Source organism: Diabrotica virgifera, chromosome 8, assembly GCF_917563875.1.
Source record: "Diabrotica virgifera virgifera chromosome 8, PGI_DIABVI_V3a".
In the NCBI taxonomy this organism is placed as follows: domain Eukaryota; kingdom Metazoa; phylum Arthropoda; class Insecta; order Coleoptera; family Chrysomelidae; genus Diabrotica; species Diabrotica virgifera.
This window is the reverse complement of record NC_065450.1, coordinates 147297205-147318400: the sequence shown is the minus strand read 5'-3', so window position 1 is coordinate 147318400 and position 21196 is coordinate 147297205. Positions and strand designations below refer to the sequence as shown.

The 21196-nt window shown below is 33.2% G+C and overlaps 1 protein-coding gene across 1 annotated transcript in view; it reads right to left on the bottom strand.

Annotated features, from left to right (window-relative positions):
* Nucleotides 1-10098: 10098 nt before the first annotated feature.
* LOC114345139 (uncharacterized) overlaps nucleotides 10099-21196 on the bottom strand; it is a 149651-nt gene continuing 138553 nt past the window's right edge. Inside the window, exon 9 of the mRNA XM_050659777.1 lies at nucleotides 10099-10429. Within this exon, the coding sequence (XP_050515734.1) occupies nucleotides 10190-10429 (240 nt within the window). The 3' untranslated portion in view covers nucleotides 10099-10189. The remainder of the gene's footprint in view (nucleotides 10430-21196) is intronic.

Genomic DNA, 21196 nt, shown 5'->3' with positions numbered 1-21196 from the left:
GTTTTTCTAGACGAGTGAACAAGGTCTGGTAACATTTTTCTTGACCCTTAGGAATTTACCTTAATATGTCTGCAGCATCACCTCGTAGAACAGCAGTCAAGGAAACAGCCTTTTCTTGTTCGGTTTAATGATTGGCTGTCGCAATAGCTTCAAATTGTCTAAGGTACATAGACCAAGAGTACTTTCCATCAAATGGTGGTAATTTGAATCTCATATTATGCGACGTTTCGTCTCTCGGTAGTTCATCTTTCACTACAGGATCTAAAGCTACTGCATTAACTGACGGTTGCACTTTTGTATCGGTTATCATGCTCTCTAATTGTTTGATCTTCTCTTCTACGGCTAAAACTACTGCATTAACTGAGGGTAGAACTTTCGTATTGGTTACCATAATCTCTAGTTGTTTGATCTTCTCCTCTAGGATTTCTTTATTGTCGTTTACACTTTTTTGTATCTTATCCACTGTTCTAGAAACTTTTTCAAATTTCTCGTTGTTTTGTCTACAAACATCTTTAATTACTTGAGAAACACTCTTAAATTTCTCGTTGCTTTTACTAGTAGTTTCATCGATCTTTTGAGAAACACTTTCGAATTTCTCGTTGTTCTGTCTACTAACTTCTTCAAGGTTCTCGTTGTTCTGTCTACTAACATTTTTAATTACTTGAGAAACACTTTCGAATTTCGATGTAGAACATCTTTGGGTCATCTCCATTCTTCTTGGGGACCTCCTCGAGTCGTGCTTTCAGGACTTTCTTGGACCCACTGGCATCTAACTCGTACTCTTCTAATTGTTCACGGAGCTGTTTTACGGAAAGTTCTTCTAGCAACATCTTTGGTCGGCACACACGTACTGTTCACAATGTCTTTTAAAAGTCTTTCCGAATACCGAACAATTAACGCACTTTAATTCTTCCCGACGAATAAAGTTCAAAAGTCTTTCCGAATACCGAACAATTAACTCACTTCGATTTTTCTCCGACGAATAAAGTGCAAAAGTCTTTTAAAGTCTTTCTCTAATTCACTTATTAATATCGCACCAAGTTTACCGAACACCGGACACCACTGTAATAAAACGAGCTATTTCGTATTTATATACGACTTTATTAATTATTTATTTATACAAGTTTTCTTTTACAAACTCTAGCTTCAACTAAAAAAAAATAAAAGCGCGCTCCTCTTAAATAGCAAATAACGCTATTCTCGAACATTCCAGACTTCGCCACCTCTAGCTATTGTGTGACCTTCCACATACCGTACGTCTTTCTCCACCGATTCCACGTATATCATGTTTCCGCCAGAACGTTCTGGAGATGGAACCGTTTGGAGCTGCTACTTGCGGCCGGTGATTCATTCTTTTGCTACAGTATTTAGAGTTAGAAATACACAAAAAATTCCTCTGATTGAAAAAAAATTGTTTTTTTTTTTAAATAACAAAATCTCTGGCTAATTGGCTCGGCCAAGGCCATCAAATTCACACAAAAAAAACTGTGCCCTTTCATTTTTAACTTCAAATATCTCGAAAACTAATAAATTTATCGTTACCAATCAATATTATTTACATAGAAAGTATAGGAAAATCGAAAAATTAAACTAAAATAGCAATTCACCCAGTGGCTTGGAATTTGGGACGGGTCAATCATTCACTATCCCGTGTCGTACGCCTCTGGTAGTAGCCAGAAACAATTGAAGGGTCACTACGAAAAACGATCAATGTCAATTTTGGCCGAAATTAGAATATATGCGCCATCTTGTAGAAGGTGTCAGTTAGTTTCGAAATATAAATAGCTACGGCAAGAAAAGATTAACCCGGGAGTAGTCGCGCTCACTTCTGTAACGTCGATAGTCGCGTGTGAGATTCTATCTCAAAATACGAATTTAAAACAAATTTTTATTTTGTACTATTTTTGTCTACTTTTTATATTGAAAATATATATTTCTAACAATTTTATTAAAAAAACCTGTATTACCGGCCACCTTCCAACATCGGCCACCTGTCCTAACAGCCAGTTTAAAAATTTCCCAAACCAATTATATGTAGACTACAAAAACTGGCAATAGCGGCCACGTTTCTATATCGGCCAATAGTTCTTTCATTTTTAGTGGCCGTTACTGACAAATTTTACTGTACAGTAAAACCTGTGTTAACGGCCACCTGCCAACATCGGCCACCTGTCCTAACGGCCAGTTTAAAAATTTCCCAATCAGTTATATGTAGACTACAAACACTGGCAATAGCGGCCACGTTTCTATATCGGCCAATAGTTTTTTCATTTTTAGTGGCCGTTACTGACAGGTTTTACTGTATTACGAAACAGGATGAAATGTGATATTCTATCTAACGGCGCGACTACCCGCGGGTTAAAGCTAATTGGCTCTCCCCAAAGCCATAAATTTCACAAAAAGAAGAAGAAGAAGAAAAAAAATTCCTGCGCATTACTACACCCTTCCTCGAGGCACTTACGAAATTTTTTCAAAATTGCAAAATTCTTCATCAAGTTATCGCGAAAAAGGATAAAAATTGAGATTCTATCTCACCGCGCGACTACTCGCGGGTTAAGGTTTGTCAGAAAATAAGGGAAATAGATATAGGCTACTGCCAAATAACGATCAAGGTACAAGCGCTTACGGTAAAAAACGATCGAAATCCAAAAACGCAAGTCTCTGTGTGACGTCTTTTTGCTCTCAGAGTCTTCCGACTATGACTTCTGCTATATAATTTGTTTATATTTTTAAATCTACCCTTCGACTTTAAAACTTAAAATCATGATTTTAAAAAAACTATTAAAAATGACTATTAAAAATGATCGTAGGGTGTACAGCGCCTACAACAGGGGAGGAAAGGATGTTAAATGTGCAGTCACTCGAGCGCTTTGTGGACCTATTGAGTTGTGAAGAGTAGGTTCTGAAACCAAAAAAAGTTAAGTAAAGTTTCGCATTTTAGTGGGGACTTTCCGTTTTTAATTTAATTTTCCATTTCCAACAATCGTTTTTTCCGATTATAGCGCCATTTATCCATAATTCAAAAAAATGTTTCAAATAAAAGTTACTTATTTTTACGTAAGGAATCCGAATCTGAAATAAAAAGTGGGGGTTCCTATTTAAAATTTCAAAGTAAGCCCCCACCCCACCTCCGTGGAGGGTCGTGTTTGGTGTCATTCGATAGATTTTTCAAACATATTGAATAAGTGGATTTTTCAGTTTTTCCATCTGATGTGCATTTCGCGAAATATCGCGGGATTTGTATTTAAAATTTTAAATTTACCCACCACCCCTCTCCGTGGAGAGTCGTGTTTGGTATCATTCGATAGATTTTTGACAAATATTGAATACGTATTTTTTAGTTTTTAGATCTATCGTTCATTTCGCGAAATATTCGCTTTTTTCTTGTGAAACTTTGTGACTCACCCATTGTTTTACGCCCCGCCCAAATCGTCAGATTTTTTAAATATACACTATTTTGCATGTACTTAACTTACCTTATCTTAATCTGTCGATTTCGAGTTTTTCTAAGGATAGATTTTTTGTCTCCCCCGCCCCTAACGAACTCCCCTGTGTTTAGAGCCAATATAATATGGTAGAGGTACATCTACCTACAGGGTACCAGGTTTCTCCCCATATGATAATCTGACGCGCTCGAGTTACTGCAAAAATCCCCGCTTGGGCTCTCCTACCACTACACTTTCTGCCAAGTGTGACAAGGATATGTCAAATAGTTTTAAAGAACTGGGTACAAATAGTTTTTAATTTTTTAAATAAAACACCCTGTAACTCAGTAAGGACCCACATTTTATTGAAGTATTTGGGTTAGGCTTAATATTTTGAGGCCTAGAATCTACAACTCACAGATTGGATGTTCTTAATGAATCACCGTGTATAATGATATTTATATTTAATTATACCTATTCTAGTTGTCAATGTATGATCAACATTTAATTTCCAATTATTAAAGAAAAGTATGCAAGAAAGTAACTAAAAATTTTACGAATTGATACAACTGCCGCCATCTAGGTTTCAGTGGTGTCCACATTCTGTTTTCCTATATAGCTTTCGTCTAAAATGACTTGAAACACAAACCATATTTTCATAATGTCGCAGTTCATTAATAGATGACACATTTTGTGCACTAGGAATCTAAATGTACCTCTCTATAAAAAATTTTTATTTTTTTGTGCACTAGGAATCTAAATGTACCTCTCTATTTTTATAAAATATTCTGGTTTGAAGCTTTTCTTGGGTTATTTTATAGACCGCGGCATTTAGAACTAACAACACGGAAATAAAACGATTTATAAATACAGCACATATTAACTTGCTACTTTTTACATTGTGTCCCAGATGCAAAAGTCATGAGGTCAATACGTCAGGAAAAAGTCTACAATAGAAAAATGGGTGGAAATGCATAGTTGCATTTACAGTGCATAAAATGCATCCAAAAGTGCGTAAACATATTTTATAATTCAACTAGCTGACCCGGTGAACTTCGTTGCACCTTAGATAGTGTGTCATAATTTAGATAATCTGTCATAATTTTGATTCTAGATCAGTTGCTTGAACGCAATTGCTAAAAATCAATTACTCAAAATCAACTGCTCGAAAATGAATTGCTAGACATGAAAATTAATCGAAATGCAATTTGCTCGAATAAAAAAGAAAATTATATGTCCAAATATTTTTTCAAAATAATGCAAAATTTGTAGGTATGGTCGTATGAAATTCGATAGTTTTAAAGGCATTCCAGAAGTCGCTACAGATAAAATGTTTTAACAACTCATTAATCATTCAAAATTAGTCGACGGTTATTAAAAGTTAAAATAATTAAGACGATAACTGGACGATAACGATTTAATGAGTGAAATTTAATTTTTTTTCTACTTTAATGACAAAAAAGCAAACTCATTAGCAGAGCGTAATTAAAAATTATTTTGCACATCATATTTGAAACAGTATTTGGTTGAAAAATCTCATTTTTGCTGGCACAAAATATATTAATTTGTCTGGACTAAATTACAGTTCTGTTTATCTTAAAAGGGATATGTTACTATCAACATTCACACAGTGTTGCCAAACTGGATTTTGTTATTTTGAGTGTAAATTTTCCCAGCGATCTCCGAGGGTACAATACATAAAAAAGCTACATAATATGACAAATTATATGATATTCCACGTATACAGTACGTAAATCGTTCAGCTGAACATAGGGAACATACAATATATAGATTTAGATACATAAATACATATATTGTATTATATTGAGATAATTGAGGCAACTGAGCTTTCTCGATGACAATATGGTTGTTAGCATTAAGGGGCATTAACCTCAAACTTGACAAATCATTTCGACTGACACAAATAAACGTCAAAATATGAGAATGTAGTAGGTAGCTAAATATTTTTGGCCTAAGAGAATGGAAAAACTTTAGTTTTTAAAGTAAAATAAATTTTATTATTTTAATTCATACCTTAACCTTTAACTACACGCGCTGGCGTAATTTTGTACGCCACATATAAGAATTCTATTAAAAATGTATTTAAAAATTTAATTTTTGTCTTTGTTTATTTATCTAACCTATCACTGGGATGTGCTTTACACTGGATTTAGTTTCGTTAAAATCGGCGTTCTAGGAAGATCGTAATTTACAATTTATTATTTGTTGTTTCCGGTGGTGGATAACATACACCACAATTATAGTAATATAAGTACATATTTCAAATGTTTTTTAGTCATTATGGCACAAAATATATTTTTCTTTATAAACAATACTTTTCTCAGGTAAAAAATATCATTTCAAAAAAATTTTTATTACCAATTTTATTTATCATGGAATCAGATTCCAGTTATTTATCCCAATTTGCTTACTGAGAAGGAACTCCAAGTATTCGCTGACGTCGAGTAAGGTTTATAACAAACAAATAAGTGTAATTTTTCAAAAAAAAATAAACAAATCCGCTGTTTTTAAGTGTATTTTCTTGTGGCGTATAAAGTACGCCACGCGTGTAGTTATGTTATATTTTGATGCGCGGGTAGTTAAAGGTTAAAATTCTAAATATTAATTAATTATGACAATAACAAAAAATATTATCAATCATTTAATACATGCAATAGTGTACATGATATTTTTCGTTAGTTCATCTAATACACATAAATAAACTGGAAGGTTTGCCCAGGCGAAAGAAGATTTTTTGAAAATTGCGTAAAATTAAGAAATTCATATTTTATCCAATTTGAGTCCAAAAGTTAATCTGTTGCACTTTTCTTTTATGAAATTTCCCGTTCGTTCTTCTTCTGTGCTCAGAATTTTGCTACGGCTTACGGTTCGCTATTTCGGAAACGGACTGCGCTAGAGAAGAAAAAATAGCAGCGTTTTATTCGGAATTCGGCAGGGAGTCTACCTGCCAAATTTCATAAAAATCGGTCAATTCGTTTCGGAGGAGTATGGCAACAAAGATGTAAAATATTTAAATGGCTATTAAAAAATAACGGTTGAAAATAAAAAAGTGAAAATTTAGCTTCTACATCATACAAAATTAAAAAAAGCGGTTAGTCAAAAAATTAAAAAATATATCAGGGGGGCAAGCCCCCTTATGACGTACGGGCATGAAATCAGAGTTATGCCTATTCCCAGTCCGGTAGAATACACGTGTAAAATTTCATAAAAATCTGTTGAGCCGTTCTCGAGTTATAAATGGTGTAACTAACATTTTATATATATTATATATAGATGTAAAATCTTTAAATGGCTATTAAAAAATAACGGTTGAAGATAAAAAAGTGAAAATTTAGGATTGTATGTATCTTTTGCTTCTACATCACAAAATTAACAAAAAGCGGTTAGTCAAAAAATGCAAGACCATGTCGGAAGTCAGGCATTTTAATTTATTTTGTTATGATTTTATTAGATATGTATGTTTGTTTCATTTTGATATTTTAGTCTACAAATAATAGTCCATTTTCTCACGGTTTTTGCTGCGAATTTTAAAGAACCGCTTGCATTTACATGAAATACACATTGGCATACACATAATACACATAGCTAACAAAACAAAGAAAAAAAGTGATATTGTGCCGATGTGTACTTTTGCACTGGGGGTGGGTTCCACCCCTTCTCAGTGGTGAAGAACATACGTTCAAAATAAGCCTGGAATTGGATAAACTGAGTAATTCTGAGGAACTTTGTTTCTATAGAATTTTTTTGACTTTTCGAGTTATTTGCGAGTGAATATGTTCATTTCTTAACAAAAACCCTGTTTTTAGACGGTTTTTCCCAAATAACTAAAATGTAACTATTTTATCGAAAAAAATGCTGTTATCAAAAAAATAGCTTACAAAAAGTTTAAAAAAATGGTAGGTTCTTATTCTTAAAATTCCAAATCGAAAATTTTCAACGTGAAATAACCAAAAAAATGAAGCACTTTTCGGGGAAAACTCATTAAAACTTCTTTAAAGTGTTTAAAACAAGCTTTATATTTGTTCTTTAAAAAAATTTCTAGCATCAAAAGTAAGTAAGTTATGCTCAAAATAAAGTTGGTGCCTTTTTTTGCTAAAAGAAATCTTTTGGACAAAATTTTTTTATCTTGAAAAAAATATCTTTCTTTAAAATAGCTTAAAAAGTATTGGTGATACCAAAAATCTCAAGCAGTAAAAAATGTAGGTTTTTCTATTCTGAATATTTTGGATTTTTTGTTTTCCTGTAAAACAAAAATTTGTTAAGATATGGCTGTTCAAAATTCGCATACACCCGTGATTAACGACCCGTTCAATTCCTTTTAACTAGAACAGCCTTTTCGAAAAAAGCACTTTGAACCGATGAAACTTCAGATCATATAAACAATACATACGTAACTTGTAGTGAAGCGGTAACGATTAATTTCATTTGGGACGCTAATTAGGTGGTGATTTTCACGATTTTTTTTTTTTCTATGAAAAAAGGGACCATCATTATTTTTAGCTTAACTTACTTACTTTTGAAATTATAAACTTAAAAATAAAAAAAAAATAATGTTTCACTTTCACTTTTTTATAAGCTTTATTTTTGGTAAGAATATTTTTTTGATAAAATACTGAACTTACTGAAAAAACTCTAGAACAAAAGTTGCTTAAAATTAGCCATTCTATCCGATTCCTTTTTTGAACGTTTCTATGTTTTTTCTTACCCCCGAGAAGGTGTGAAACTCACATCCAGGGCAAAAGCACACATCCGCACAATATCTCGTTTTTTATTTGACATGTTAGGTATGTGTATGCCAAATTCCATGTCAATGCAAGCAATTTTTTAAAATTCGGAGGTTTTGCAATATTTTACCGTGAGTGACTGGACTATAAATATGACTTCTAAAGCTCAGTTTTTTGCTGTATTTCAAGCACCTACCTACCTACCTACCTTCAAAAAATAAATAGAAAAACATGATCCAAAATGCGTTAAGGGGCGCCAAAATCCTTTTTTGCACACAGGCGCCAGTTACCATTACGGGGGCCCTGTGAACCGACGAAACTTACAGATCGTATAAAAAATACATACACGAGTAAAGCAACTTGTGAAGCAGTAACGATTAATTTTATTTGGGATGGTTATTAGAGGGTGATTTTAGCGATTTTTTCACCAAAAAAAGGGACCAACTTTATTTTGAGAGGAATTTGGTTACTTTAATGATAGAAATTTTGTTAAAAAACAAGCATAAACCTTTTTTAAGCACTTTAAAAAAGTGTAATGATTTTTCATTTTTTTGGATATTTCACGTTTATTCGTCTATTTTTCACTACCTGCAAGTCTGCCTCTACTGGGTCAATAAACCTCATACATACACTATATCTTTCACTTTTTTGTAAGCTATATTTTTGCCAAAAATGGTTTTTTCGATAAAATACTTACTATTTGCGAAAATCGTCTAAAAACGTGGTTTTTGCTAAAAAATGAACATATTCACTCGCAAATAACTCAAAAATGATTAACTTGGTAAAAAAAACGCTATAGAACAAAAGTTGCTTAGAATTAGTCAATTTATCAATTTTCGGACTTATTTTGAACGTATATTTTTGCACCCCCGAAAAGCTGTGAAACTCACCCCCAGAGCACACATCGACACAATATCACTTTTTTTGACATGTTGGCTATGTATTGTATGTATATGTTTGTGCCAAATTCTATGTCTGCTGTTTTATAAAATGGATAGGTTTTGCAATATTTTCGCGTGAGTGAATGGACTAATATCAGTATGTTAAGGGTCAGATTTTGTTACTCGGGGGTTTTGGGGTCGCTTAATATTGAATACTCAATCAGGGCCGACCTCCGGAGCGCCTGGTGCTCCGGGGCGGAGCGCCTGGTGCTCCGGGGCGGAGCACCAGGTGACATTTATTTAATGGCGTTATGGAATTACCTGATGAGCTTTCTGAATGAAAAAGATTTGTGATAAAGTCATTTCAATTGAAGGTACACTTTCCGTCATAAAAAACTGGTACACTTTTTTCCCCAATGTAGACCTGTGTTGAGACATGACAATGGTTCGTAAATCACTTTGTTGTTGCCATTACAGATAACGGAATTTCATTAGATCTAAATAAAAAAAAATAAGTTTTTAGATAGGTATTATTTTTATCATCAAAAAACCGTATCTAATAAATTTAATAGCCAGAGAGAGCGTTGTTAATCTTAAAAAATCCACTTATAACTGAAAAATTAAACGATTAAACATAATAAAAAGCAAAAGGTCCGGTCCTCGATGACTTATTTAATTACATAACACCAGTCAGATTTGACAAGTTGGTCAAAGTAAATTTTTAACGATGCCACGTCAATTAAGTAAGTGTGATAAAACGAGAATAATTTCTAAAATAGAAGATGGTTGTCCGACAACTGGCTCAAGAGTTAAATAATATTTTCGTTGAACTGGCAACGATGCCCTAGAAATTAGAATGACACATTTGACAAGACCAACTTACACAACTTGAAAAACACGATTTTTGGTTAAAAGAGTTGTACCAGTTTTTTATGACGCGAAGTGTAGCTTTGTGTCAAAAGAACCTTTAAGTTTTTGATCAAATTATAACTGACTTACAACTTTACCAATCCAAAGTTGGTATTATTGCAAAAAACGTTTAGAGAAAATTTTAGTAATTTTATTCAAAGTTGTTACAAGACAAAAAATTGTGTAAAACTCTTTTAAATTTATTGCAGTTTTTCAACAAAATCTTCGTTTAAATTTGCACAGTGAAGCTGGTACCAGTTGCGGTTTGCTTGGTTCTATTTTTTATTTCATGGATGACCAATTCATATTTATGGATAGCCGCTTTCAGTTTCTTGATATTTCTTAATATCCTAATATTCTTTTCTTCGGTCCTTTTAATAATGTCGACGCTGACATTCATGATGTGCTCAGTTTGTTCATTTAAAGAATTAATTTGAGATGCTAAGAATTTACCACGTAACGCTTCTTCCTATAAAATGAATTTGTGATTAATTTAGAAATAAAAGTAGCTGTAATCTGTCGAAATCAGTGACAAAACATTTCGTAACGCGACATTTCGTAACGGTATAATTCGTAATGTCAAAATTGAAATATTTTGTTTATAAAATAAGTTATCAATCGAAGTAGCACAGAAAACGACAATACATATCGTATCCATACCGCCAGATTGACAACAGGTGGAATACTTTCTTTGATTACAACCTCCCGAGATTTTCAAAAATTATATCATACAGGATTCCGAGGAAATTAAGATGAGAGAATTTTAAATAATTCACAACCCATATGCTCAGCGTGGTAAAAGTTCCAACAAGAAAGATTCCTAAGTACTCAACAAAAGAGTAAATTAATTAAAATGTATAAACATTTTAAATTTCTTTGCAACACGAAAATGCAGCAGCTGCATAATACTCTGGTTAAATCGGAGAGTGCAGGAAGAGTCTATACCGGTTTCGGAGGTTTTTTCCTCCGAAACCGGTATAGACTCTTGTCATAGACTCGATCATTTTTTAAATTACGAAGTACCTAAATTCAGGTTAAAACTTTATTCTATCAGTTTTTGATAAGTATTTTGGACTTATTTCAGTTTGAAACATTGTTTTTTAGTTGTTGATGCCCGTCTACCCACTAGAAAACTTCCTCGTTAACAATTAATTTCTCATTAATTCCTCATTGCCCAATAACAATAATATTACAGATTACATAGATTACATATTCCCGCATACTTTCTATAAGTTCGTCAGTCATAGTGCGTTTATACTCTGGGCTAATTAGCAAAATTCATGGAAAAGTTATTTACCAGCAATTTTATTGCTGGAATCGAATTAAAAGATCCTATATATTAATAATATAGGTATGCAAAGTCCGCAGATAGTGTGCTACTTTTTTAATAAACAAAATGGCGCCGAAAAATCGTATTTTTTTCAATTATTGCTCTATAACTCCGAAGATTTTAACTTTATAACTAAAACACCTTAATAAAAATTCACCGCAATTAAATTCTGCATAGAGATATGTTTTTCACGATTTGCTCTGACGAAAATTTTCCTCGGAAAATGCGGGTTTTCCTAACAAAAACTCTAATTTTCAAATAAAGTTTTAGGTAAGTAATCATTAATCAATAATTAAATAACTTAGTAACATCAAAGCTTTCTTGGTATAGATTGTAATTCCAGAAGCCGGTGAAAATTAAATGAATATTTTAGCAACAATTCAATTGTTAATTAACAAATTACGATCGCAATAATAACCAAAATAATCATGATACATTGATCAAACTTATAAAGATTATAAAAATGAGATGCTTATTTAATATTTTATCGACAAAATATAAATTTTTCTTTTTTTTGCATAATCTTTAAATTTTGAAAAAAAAATAGTTATAATACGCTGCGCTGGTCTAATTAGTAAAGTACAAAGAAAGGTTATTTACCAGCAATTTTATTATGTCGGTAAAGTCAGCAGCACCACTTCATAAGACCAAATTCAGACTAAGACTATATTTTATTGCTAATTTATTGCTAATTTATTACGCAAAGGAAAAATTTTTTGCTGTAGCCGTTTCCGAGAAACAGTGGGTGCTGCTAGCTTTACGGTAAAGCTAGCAGCACCCACTCTATATCTCGGCAATGAAAAGGAGTACAGGGATCATTTTAACGGCATATTTTATTGCTATTTAATTGCTCTTGATTGGTATATTAACCAATCCTGAAAAGCTACCCCATCATCCCCTAGCGTAAAACTCACCCCCAAAAAGATGATGAAAATCGAAAACTCAACCCCAAGGAATTAATTGCTAATTTATTGCTAATTTATTACGGAAAGAAAAAATTTATTGCTGTAGCCGTTTCCGAAAAACAGTGGGTGCTGCTAGCTTTACGGTAAAGCTAGCAGCACCCACTCTATATCTCGGCAATGAAAAGGAGTACGGGGATCATTTTAACGGCATATTTTATTGCTATTTAATTGCTCTTGATTGGTATATTAACCAAACCCAAAAAACTACCCCATCATCCCCTAGCGTAAAACTCACCCCCAAAAAGATGATGAAAATCGAAAATTCAACCCCAAGGAATTAATTGCTAATTTATTACGGAAAGAAAAAATTTATTGCTGTAGCCGTTTCCGAGAAACAGTGGGTGCTGCTAGCTTTACGGTAAAGCTAGCAGCACCCACTCTATATCTCGGCAATGAAAAGGAGTACGGGGATCATTTTAACGGCGTATTTTATTGCTATTTAATTGCTCTTGATTGGTATATTAACCAAACCCAAAAAACTACCCCATCATCCCCTAGCGTAAAACTCACCCCCAAAAAGATGATGAAAATCGAAAATTCAATCCCAAGGAATTAATTGCTAATTTATTGCTAATTTATTACGGAAAGAAAAAATTTATTGCTGTAGCCGTTTCCGAGAAACAGTGGGTGCTGCTAGCTTTACGGTAAAGCTAGCAGCACCCACTCTATATCTCGGCAATGAATAGGAGTACGGGGATCATTTTAACGGCATATTTTATTGCTATTTAATTGCTCTTGATTGGTATATTAACCAATCCTGAACAACTACCCCATCATCCCCTAGCGCGAAACTCACCCCCGAAAAAATGATGAAAATCGAAAATTCAACCCCAAGGAATTAATTACTAATTTATTGCTAATTTAATACGAAAAGAAAAAAATTATTGCTGTAGCCGTTTCCGAGAAACAGTGGGTGCTGCTAGCTTTACGGTAAAGCCAGCAGCACCCACCCTATATCTCGATAATGAAAAGGGGCACAGGGCCCATTTCAACGACATATTTTGTTGCTAATTAATTGCTCTTGATTGATATATTAACCAATCTCGAAAACTACCCCATCATCCCCTACCGCGAAACTCACCCCCGAAAAAATTATGATAATCGAAAATTCAACCCCAAGGAATTAATTACTAATTTATTGCTAATTTATTACGAAAAGAAAAAATTTATTGCTGTAGCCGTTTCTGTATAAACAAAAAATATATATAAGATATAATGTGGCGCTACAAGTTTACGTAAAGCTGTATTGCCCATATAGAATCCAAACGATTACAGAAAATCTGAATAAACCAGTGCTAGGTTTGTTCTGCATTTTTGCCAAAGCGTGTAATTTTTTCTGCATAAACAAAAAAGATATACAAGATATAATGTGGCGCTCCAAGTTTGCGTAAAGCTGTACTGCCCATATAGAATCCAAACGATTAGAGAAAATCTGAATAAACCACAAGTTAGTGCTAGGTTTGTTCTGCATTTTTGCCAAAGCGTGTAATATGTTCTGCATAAACAAAATAGGTTATACAAGATATAATGTTGCGCTACAATTTTGCCTAAAACTGTAGTGCCCCACAAACGTTTATGGAAACGATATGATTCGGGACTCGTATAGCACTGATCATTTGAAGAAAACTTGTTAGAAAAAATAGTCTATAATCAAGAATAAAACAAAAGATTTGCTTTTTGTCTTGTTTGACCCCACCGAAGTTTTGAGATCATCGTAAATTTCCCATTTATTGTTATTTCGTCGGCAGTGGGAAATATAATGTCCAATTGTTATTTCGTTTTCAGGAGGAACAAACTCAACAATGCCTTTAATTTGGTATGTTTTGTTTTTTAAGGTACCTAACTAACTGTTGCTGGAATGTTGGTTAACTCGACTAATGTACAATTTTCAAGACAAAAACATGAATGGGAGCAAAAAAATTGCTTGAAAACGTAGTAACAATTAATGTCTCTTCCACAAACGGAACACGTATAGATATGGTTACATTTATTGCATTTTACAAATTCTTGATTCCCTTCCTTGACAAATACTGTGTGCTATTGATAAACCGATTTTTTATTTATGCTGAAAAAAAATCATGTATTGCTGCTGTATTTGAAATTTCTCATTGTTTCAGTTTTCATTTTGTTATTATAACGCTTATGGAAAAATTTATCTGTATCCAGAAATTTAGTGTCTCATTATAAAAGTTATTTTAATAACAGCTGTAAAGCTGAATAATCCCTTATAAATATAATACCTACTCTATTGTTGTATAGTTTTCAGAATTACCCAAGATGTCAGGACCGGCTTCCAAGTCAACTGTAGGTACATAATAATATTATCCTCAGATCAAATAATCTGTACTAGGGTTCCAGCTTTCATTAATATGAGTACCCAGATATACAATATTACTTACTCGTTCAATTGAGTCATTACCGATTGCTACGTTATAGTTATTATTATTTACGGCTGCCTGTTTACTAATAACCATAAACTTTGTTTTTCTTGCGTTGAGTTTGAGTCCATATATCGCGCAGAATGCCACCATTCGTTTCAATAACGCTTGAAGATGTTCAATTGATCCAGTCAGCAACAAGGTGTCATCTGCGTATCTGATATTGTTCATAAGCATACCATTAATGAGTATTCCCTCTTTTGCGTTTTCCATTTAAGATTGTTTCAGCGTAAAGATTAAACAACATTGGTGACAATATACAGCCTTGTCGAACTCCACGCTTGATTTTTACTTCTTCAGAGCACTGATTCGCAACCCTAACACATTCAGCCTGGCCACCCAATACAAATTTGCGATTATTCTAATGTCCCTACCGTCCAGACCGGTAGTTTTGAGAATATGTAGCATTTTTTCATGGCGAACTTTATCAAAGGGTTTACACATACAAAATGTCAGAAATGTGGTGTGGCACTGTGTTTCAATAGAAATAATACTTAATTGTTTTTATAATTTTCATGTAAATTAACAATGTAGATTTTATATCCTTACTTGACCTTGTATGCACAATGTAGAATTTAGGCAACAAACTTGTTATTGTCAAAAACAAGTGTTTAAAATTAAACTTAATTTTTTTTTATTATTTTTTCATCATTTCTAAGCTTCCGCTAAAGGCCTTTTTTTGATATGTAACATCAACAAAAAAAATCATGCATTTAAGGGTTAAACCAATTTTATATTCTCCAATTTCTGAATGTGCACTTAGGCGACCATATAAGATACTCGAAATATTTAATATTATATAAAAAATATAATATTAACATTAAATAAATAATAAAGAAATAAAAAAATAAATGGTACAGTGGAACCCCGTTAAGTCGGCCTCCGATAACCCGGAAGTCCGGCTAACCGGGACCGATTTTCATCAGACAAACATTTCAACAATAAAAACGTAATATTGACAACCGAAACTGACTGAAATTTTTACCAAGGAATGAACAATACTGTATATAACTGTACGTAATTCACATGTACTGTGCATAATGTATTTCATGATTTTGCAATTATAATGGAGCTTATCTCTAAGGATACCGTATTTGATTAATTTTTACTATATTCTACGGCTAACACGGATTTTCGATAACCCGGATTGCCCGCATTCTCGATTAATCCGACTTATCGAGGTTCCACTGTAATCTTTATATACACAGCGTTTCAAAAGTATGGTAAAATATTTAAGGGGGCTTTTGTTTGGGTTTATTTTAAGAAGAAAACTTTATTTAAGATCAATCTATAAATCCCTAGGGTGTTTCATTTAAAATAAGTAGGTTATTACAGCTTGAATTTGTTAATAGAACAATCTAAAATTCTAACCACCATGTACAAAGATAGGTATAGGAACCCTTAAAAATATTAAAAGCTAAGTAAATTTTCCATACGATAAACTAATAAAATGTAGGGCGTTTAATTTAAAATAAATGCGTTATTACAGCTTGAATTTGTTAATAGAACAATATAATATTTTGACCACCCTGTACAAAATTTTGCTACCATAAATATCTATTTAAATACGCTGAGTAGTATATTATTAAGATCCAAGAAAAAATTTGTCACCGATTTTTAGATTCATAAATATTTACTTTTTTCTAAAACCTTTATAAAAATCGAAATAAATCAAAACACCTTGTACTTAGGTATGAAGAACCCTTATAAAAGTACAGCTTATTTTTTAAGAAAAATTCAAATATGTTATCTGATATAGGGTGTTCCATAAGAAAAAATATAACTTTGATTATACTACTATTTTTTTGGAGCACCCTGCATAATTCACATTGGTCCTGTATATTTCTATGAAGAATTTTTTTTAAATATCAAGTCGTTTCCCGTAATACAGAGACCGGGGCGAATGCAATAAACCACCCTGCATAATATTTTTCTATGAAATAAAATGAACACTCCTGTCACAAACTACGGTTTCGTCAATAATTGTTGGTTATTGTCGTATTTCTGATTATAAAATTATTGTAATATTCACTTTCTTCTCTTACATGGAATATAATATCTAATAATACCTATTACATTAATTTATTTTAATTTTTTTTTTTATTTACAACAATCCGCTTCAACCTAAGAAGGTTATTAGCGGGATAGTAACAGTTAATTACACTTTGTTTAGTAAGTTGCAGTCTTTTAGAAACAGAAATAGTTTATTAGTGTTGTTATAGTCTAAAATGTCTTTAAGATTGTTAGCTAAATGGTATTTAATTCTATGGCTATTGAACTTTTCACACTTTTCCACTAGCACATGTTTCACTATAAGGCAGCGATTCTCAACCTGTGGGGCGCGCCCCCTAGGGGGCGCACTTTTAGTAATGGGGGGCGTGAGCACATAAAAAATACACCAACATCATTAACTAATTTACTAAAATCAAAGCAAAACAAAATTCTGACAAAATAAAAAATCAAATACACATGAACTTGAATAGGAGTTATAATCATAAAGAGCACTCAATACTAAAAAGTAAGATTTTACTGTTTTTTGTCAAAATTATTGAACGAGGGGGGGCGCGGTGAAAATAATTATGGAAGATTGGGTCGCAAAGGGTAAAAGGTTGAGGAACGCTGCTGTAAGGGGTGACCCGCACTCATCACAAATTGGAGGTTCTTCTTTTTTCAGCAAATATTCATGAGAAAATTGGGTATGTCCAAGTCGTAAACGGGAAATAATTGTTTGCTTTCGTCTAGATACCTCGGGTGGTTGCCATGGTCCAACGTTGTTTTTTATCTCCTGAAGCTTTGATGATGTGGATTTCCATTTACTGTTCCAATTTTCGAAAATATGTTTTATGAAGTAGCTTTTTAGATCCATACTTACAGATTGAAGCAACATTGGAATACTGTTATCATTTATGGCTTCTTTGGCATTTCGGTCTGCTGCTTCATTGCCTGCTACTCCAACATGTGATGGGACCCAGAGAAACTTGATTCTTAAATCTTCAGTATGCAATTTATGTAGTTCTTCCTTTATTAGTAAAGCTATTGGATGCTGCGTGTAAATTTTCCTTATTACGTGTAGTGATGACATAGAATCTGTGACGATTATTATCTTCTTCATCTTGTTCGCATTTGCATGTAGTATTGGTTGGTAGATCGCATAAAGTTCCCCAATTAATACAGTTGCAGTATCTGGAATTTTATGTTTGTGAGTCTCTGTGTTGTTAACAAATGCCACTCCGACTCCATTTTCAGTTTTAGACGCGTCTGTATAGTATACTGTGTAATCGGAATGAGAGTTAATTAAATCTCTGAAGTGTTGTAAGATGAGATTAGGGTTAGTGCTATTTTTTTGGAATTGTAATAGACTGCAATTGACTGTTGGAATTTTTACAGTCCAAGGTGGAGATGAAGATATTTCTTTGTATTGATATAAGGGTGGAAATTCCTGCCAGTTAAGTAGCTCCATTGCATGGTGGATTCTGCGAGAATAAGGGAGATTGAACTTTGAAGAGTCATTGGTCATGGATGGATCTAAAATGTTATTTATTGAAATTCTTTTATGTACATTTATGTTAGAAGCGTAATTAAAGGTTAACAGCTGTCTACGAAGCATTAGAGTGGGTTCGCCTATTTCAGCTTGTATGCTATTTATCGGAGTTGTTCTGTATGCTCCAAGTATAATCCTTAGGGAGGTGTTATGTAGCGTATCCAAAGGTTTCAACGTTGTTTTGCTGGCAGATGCATATGCGACACATCCGTAGTCAATCTTAGAGCGAATTAAGGATCTATATAGCATGAGCAGTGTTTTACCTTCGGCACCCCAAGTCCTGTGAGCTAGATACTTTAACAAGTTAAGACCATGTCGACATGAAAGAACTAACTGCTGAATATGACTTTTCCAATTTAACTGTTGATCAAATATCATTCCTAGGAATTTTATTTCGTTTGTATAGGAAAGATTTTGATTCTCAAGCGTGAGATTTGGTTTATCCTCGATACGTTTTTTTGAAAATATTATACATTTTGTTTTATTACAATAAAAACTAAAACCGGTGTTTAAGGACCAATTTACTAGTTTATTTAAGTGTTCCTGTAATATTGACGCCATATGATTTACGTTTTTTCCTTTGATGTAAATAATCAGATCGTCAGCATATAGTCGTGCCTGAACAGGTTTCGCCATGATTTTTACTATATCGTTTATTGCTATTAAAAACAGAGTAGGGCTGATGACTGATCCTTGTGGGATTCCGTTTTGTTGTTCTCTAAGATAGGATATAGCACCATTCGCTCGGACTTGAAATGTTCTTTGAGTTAAAAAATTGTTTATATAGGCTAAAATATTTCCTTGATATCCAAATTTGTTTAGAATGCTCAATATACGGTGTTTCCATACTGTATCAAATGCTTTAGTTATGTCAAAGTAAATCGCCATACATTTTTGGTAATTTTTAAAAGCTTCGTGAATAGCGTTTTCCAGATCGATAATGTTGTCGTTTGTAGATCTGCCTGGTCTAAAGCCAGCTTGTTCGATAATCAGTTGATCATTGCGTTCCGGGTTCCACATTAATCTTCTGTTGACTATTTTTTCCATAAGTTTACATGAGGAACACGTTAATGATATAGGACGATATGATTATGGGTGTAATTTATCTTTATTTGCTTTAATAATAGGAATAACAATGGCATTTTTCCAGATTTGTGGAAATGATTTTTGTTCCCAAATAATATTGAAAATTTGGAGCAGAAACTCTTTTGCTTCCATGGGAAGTTTTTTAATGAATTGTATTGGTATGTCATCTGGACCTGGTGCAGTGTCTTTTATGCTATTAAGTGCATCTTCAAATTCCCCATAACTGAGAGGTATATTAATAGCGTTAAATTCGTCGGAAATTGTAATAGGTACTGCCTCCTCCTCTTGTTTGTATGTTAGGAACTCGTTACTGTAACTTTGGTTGGATGAGAATTTTTGATAGGTATCAGCCAGTTCATTTACTATATCCTGTGGCTCAGTTAGTAGCGTTTTTTCTTTTTGCAGGCTCACAATTTGTTGGTAGGTATGCTGCCCTGTTATTTTTTTAACTTTTTTCCAAACTGATGATATATTTGTACTACTGTTTATGCTAGATATGTATGTCTGCCATGATTCTTGTTTGCTTTTTTTAATTATTCTTCTCGCTTCAGCTCTACGTTTTTTGTACTCTGTTAATAGATCAATATTTTTGTATTTTTTGTAGCGGTTCCAAATTGTATTACTTAATTTAATAGCGGCTTCACATTGTGAATTCCACCAAGGAACTGGTTTGCGTTTTTTTAAAAGTTGAGATTTACCTATGGTTATATTAGCCGCATCCAGTATAAGCTGATTGAAGCTCCTAAGTGTGTCATCAATGGAGTCTGAAATTTTAATCTGATCCATTCTGTTTGATACAATTCTCTCAAATTCAATCCAATTTGCCTTTTTTAATTTCCATTTTTGAGTTGGTGTTGTATTTGTTTTAAATTTACTGTGTGCTTTATTAAGATTGGGAAGTGGTCGCTACTATATAAATCTTTTAATGCTGTCCAGTCTAGTTGGGTGATCAATGAGGGTTCACATATGGAGAGATCAATGGCGGAAGAAGTTCCCGTAGCCATATTGAATCTTGTTGGCGAGCCGTCGTTAAGTAGGCATAAGTTCATAGTATTCAAAACGTTTTCTAACATATTTCCCCTCGTTGTTGTTTTATTTGATCCCCATGTAATATTATGGCAATTAAAATCTCCCGTGATTATTCGAGGGGAAGGAATTTGTTGGAGAAGATTAAGTAGTTCGGGTTTAGTCAGAGTCTTGTCTGGTGGAACATAAATGCTGCAAATATTTAACTTTAGAGGGGCAAGTACTGTTACAGCAACTGCTTCGATATTAGTTGTGAGGTTTATATTTTGAACAGGTATATTTGACTTTATATATAGAGCTACTCCTCCACTAGCGTAGTTCTGATTGGGTGGATTGGTGCAAAATCCTGTGTAACCTTTCAGGTTGTGTGTTGAGTTATTTTTGAAGTGAGTTTCTTGTAACGAAATAAAATCTGGTGCATATTCTGAGATAAGAAGCTGTAACATTGTTAAATGGGTGTAATACCCATTTAAATTCCATTGTAATATACTATTGAAAGTGATTTATTGTTTAGTTGAAGCACATGAATCACTATCCGGTTCAGATACTTCATGTTGTAATAGTCTTTCTAGCTTTTTGCGTAGTCGTGTGATTCGATTTTTTAATTTTGAGTCAGTAAAATGAGGATGAGTGTCTACAAGCATTTTAATAAGTAATGGTAAATCTGGTATATAATCCTTAACAATATTATAGACATCTTTAGCTCCGCATGTCTCATTTAGTAACTCCCGAAATTCATCGTAATTTAAGACATATGATTTTGAATGTTTATTGATAAATCTTTTAGCAGCTTCTTCGGTTTCTATTGTTTCCTTGGATATTGTGTGAATTTGATTTTGTAATTTCTGAT